Source organism: Cyphomyrmex costatus, unplaced genomic scaffold, assembly GCF_001594065.2.
Source record: "Cyphomyrmex costatus isolate MS0001 unplaced genomic scaffold, Ccosl1.0 scaffold265, whole genome shotgun sequence".
Classification (NCBI taxonomy): domain Eukaryota; kingdom Metazoa; phylum Arthropoda; class Insecta; order Hymenoptera; family Formicidae; genus Cyphomyrmex; species Cyphomyrmex costatus.
Genome location: NW_017276747.1, coordinates 173,900 through 177,529, shown reverse-complemented (window position 1 = coordinate 177,529; position 3,630 = coordinate 173,900). Strand labels below are relative to the sequence as shown.

General features: G+C 31.7%; 2 protein-coding genes across 3 annotated transcripts; both read left to right on the top strand.

Moving 5' to 3' along the window:
* The first annotated feature begins 646 nt into the window (after positions 1–646).
* LOC108774606 (succinate dehydrogenase assembly factor 4, mitochondrial) lies at positions 647–1,792 on the top strand. 2 transcript variants are annotated; one of them, XM_018540754.1, is made up of 4 exons: positions 647–706; positions 1,172–1,316; positions 1,412–1,510; positions 1,607–1,792. In XM_018540754.1, exons 2-4 carry the CDS (start codon positions 1,256–1,258, stop codon positions 1,774–1,776), a joined length of 330 nt encoding a protein of 109 aa, XP_018396256.1. In that variant the 5' UTR covers positions 647–706; positions 1,172–1,255; the 3' UTR covers positions 1,777–1,792. The 2 variants fall into 2 exon arrangements, with proteins under 2 accessions (XP_018396256.1, XP_018396255.1); XM_018540753.1 differs by lacking the exon at positions 647–706 and having other exon boundaries at positions 1,099–1,316.
* Positions 1,793–2,244: 452 nt separating this feature from the next.
* LOC108774608 (succinate dehydrogenase assembly factor 4, mitochondrial) lies at positions 2,245–3,003 on the top strand. Its single transcript, XM_018540755.1, has 3 exons — positions 2,245–2,341; positions 2,487–2,594; positions 2,749–3,003. The coding sequence occupies exons 1-3, from the start codon at positions 2,275–2,277 to the stop codon at positions 2,886–2,888; spliced, it is 315 nt and encodes a 104-aa protein (XP_018396257.1). The 5' UTR covers positions 2,245–2,274; the 3' UTR covers positions 2,889–3,003.
* Positions 3,004–3,630: the final 627 nt, after the last annotated feature.

Genomic DNA, 3,630 nt, shown 5'->3' with positions numbered 1-3,630 from the left:
ATGGCTTCGGATAAGGTACGGATACATGTTCGTAAATTAGATCATTTTATACTTTATCACAAATTTGAAAAAGTAAAGTGTAAAGTATAAAATGATCTAATTTACAAACATTCGTACCTTATCCGAGGCCATTCTTCGTTTATTTTCCTAATATTTATTGCAATAAATAATATTTTCATAATGAAACGACGGACATATTGTACGCTTTCTCGATTTTGCCGCTTGCTGCTTGCTGTTCGTTCGGTTCAACTTCAACGAACTGCGGCAAAATGTATTTTGCGCTGGAAGTGCGTCATCTAGCTTACATAAAATTCTTAACCAATAGTAACGAATTGCTGCTGCAGCGTGCTGCGCATGAAAAAGTACCTTTAGGCTGAGACCACACGATGCGGAATAGGACTGCGGAATAGAGAGTGCGTCATTCAAGCAACCAATCAATGCTAGAAAGCAAAATGAGGAATAACGCTGATTGGTTACTTCAATGACGCACTCTCTATTCCGCAGTCCTATTCCGCATCGTGTGATCTCAGCCTAAGGGCGAGTTCACACCTTGATGGAAAAACGGAAAGCGGAAAAGCAGTAGCCAATCAGGTACTCGACCTTTCTGTTAGTTTTGTACGTACTATTTACTACCAGCGCGAGTTCTGATCGGTTAACTGCTCTTCCGCTTTTCGCTTTTCCGTCAAGGTGTGAACCCGGCCTAAAGGTATCTTAAATATAGATGCCTGAACTTAACCTGGTTTCCACCGCGCAAAATGTCATGTGAATATTTCCCTTGAAAGTTTACAAAGGCATTTAAATTCATAATATAAATTAATCTTTTTGGAAAAAGATGTTTGTTCAAATGTAGATACTAAGATATTTGTCGCTTGTTTGTGTATAATGAACAATGTTTAACAAAATAATCATACAGTTAATAATTTGAAAGTCTAATGTTTATATCGTATATTATTATTTATTTATCATTACACGTAAAATCTCTGTAAAATAAAAATGAATTTGAATAAATCTGTTTTATATAGGCTATGACAGCTACTATATGTTTAATATATTTACATGATCCAACATATCCTTATGTGACATATATTTTATTTTAATTAAATTTATTAAAGAACTTAAAATTCGTATAAAGATAACACATAACAAACCCAACTTTTGTGTAATTTCAAAGGATTGAAAAGTGAGGTTAAAAAAAACAGATATATATCGACTGGGTGTGACTTATTTTCGAAGAGTAAAAATTAATTTGAGAGCAATGGCAGGAATTAATTGCGCAGTTTCAACAAGCTCACGTCAATTATTACTACACATGAGAGGTATGAATTTGTAGCTGAAGAAGTATCGGCGAGTCTGTCCATTCATTGACATGAACAAAATGTAAATTTGTAATTTCCAATGTTCTTTTTAAAAGGATTCACGTGTCCGTTTTCATCAAAGAGTACAGACGAGATCAGCGAGAGTCCGAGATTACGTGAATTCAGGAAAAAATTACGCGAACGCGCTCCTATAGGTACGTTACAGTACGTAGTTACATAGTAACAACTTTTCCTGAATTTCTACTCAAGGATTTTAAAGTAGTAAAGAAATCAAACTTTGAACGTGACAGAGAAATTGGACGAGCTGGAGGAGGGCAAGCATCCTTATCAGGAGAAAGAACCCCTGAAACCATTCCCGAACAACACAAATCCAGAAACAGGTGAAGTCGGAGGTCCCCGTGGACCGGAGCCGACTCGTTATGGCGATTGGGAAAGAAAAGGTCGTGTGACGGACTTCTGAATCATCTTCGTTTGAAAATAGCATCTATTTGTTAATAACAATGAGAAATTGTAATAAAAACATTCAATATATTTAAAACTTGAATGTCTGCTTTGAAATATGTTATACGATTAAAAGTTTACTTTAATATTAAGTTAATCGATATATCTTTATGACAATTGGATCTTGTGTAATTAAATTTTAATAAAATTAGGAGATTTGAGATAAATTTATCTAAATATTGATTTAAAACAGCATAGCTAGATTAATCATATAAGAATTGAATTAATATTTGAATTTTAAGCTCAAGACATTTCATTCAAATTTTCAAAAATTGAAGTAAATGTGAAATAAAATTAAAAATGTTAAATGTTATTGCCTTTTGTGAGGCAAAATATTCAATTGCAATCTAGCCATATTGGCGACAGTGTTTTATTAACAAAATTAGAAAAATTATCACGTCATTGTTTTTATGTGATTGTGGACAACCGTATGTTAGTTTTTTCATAAAATATTCGCATGATGATTCGCTTAAGTTGTAATATTTTGACGAATCTACAAACAAGAAATAGACGATTTGTCACAAGTATTTATCAATGCTTCAGAATATTTTTAATTTTCAAACTTCAATGGATTTTTGCGAATTATCTTTACCGTTGCTTCTATATATATGTTTATATAAAATCTTCATTCCATTAGATACAAAAATTAAATGAATAATATATATTTAGGCGCTTTTTTCTTAAAACCAAAGACTTTAAAGGAGTTCTCGGAGAATATCAGAGAGTCGCCACGAATGAAGCAGTTTCACGAAAAACTTAAATTGCAACCGATACCAAGTATGTAATAGCGATTGATAAAAATTAATACAGTGCGCAAAGATATTAGTATGAAATCTTTTTGTAATGACGCGATAAAAGTTTTCATAAGACATTGATTCCTGAAAACTTCAGGATTTTCATATTTTATCCGACTTTTTTTATCGATACGTAGAAGTAGGACCGCGGGAACGGTTCGTGGATTTAGTGTTAGTGAAAACCGACCCGAGAACTGGAGAACTGATAACAAATAGCGAACAAGACCCTACTAAATGGGGAGACTGGCAACACGGTGGCAGAGTCAGTGATTTTTGAAATGGAGGCGCCATGTGTATATTTTTTAATATAGTTTCTATAAATATATTCAAGAACTCGAAAGAATTCTTACTTCTTGACTTGCAATGATCAATTTTTGCATTTGTAATTATACGCGGAGAATAAATTAGATTTAATTATTTCAGTCAGTATTAAATGAAATAATGTAAGTCAAAATTATTTCTTGATATAAAAGAAACAAAAATTAGTAAATGTATATGAAGGAGAGCTCTTGTATTACAAAACAAAAATTGTATATCAGTAACAGGTAATAAATTACAATATACAAAAGTGAGCCTTTTTTGTTGGATTATGATACCCGAGAGTAAGAATTTTTCAAGAAGTTACTACAAATTTGTTAATAACGACATTCCATGTTTGGTACTGTTAATTTCATGACTTTCTTTCTGAAAGTATGGCGACCTACACAAAAAGTTAATTACGTCATAATGCACAGAGATTATCAGTACATTATACATATATATACATATATGTATATATATAAAAATATGCAATGCTTTGTCAAATACTGAATACTGTATGTTAGAATAACAAACATTTTATACATCAAAGCGGTTAAATTTCTCGCTACTAATGAGAAAATGAATATTCAACTAAATTGTTAATAATATCGACGTATATTATAAAGAATATAAAGGTATATAAAGGATCGAATGCATAGCTCTGTTAACGAATGAATTTAAATTGATCCACATTCATTAGTAAAATATATTCTCATGTT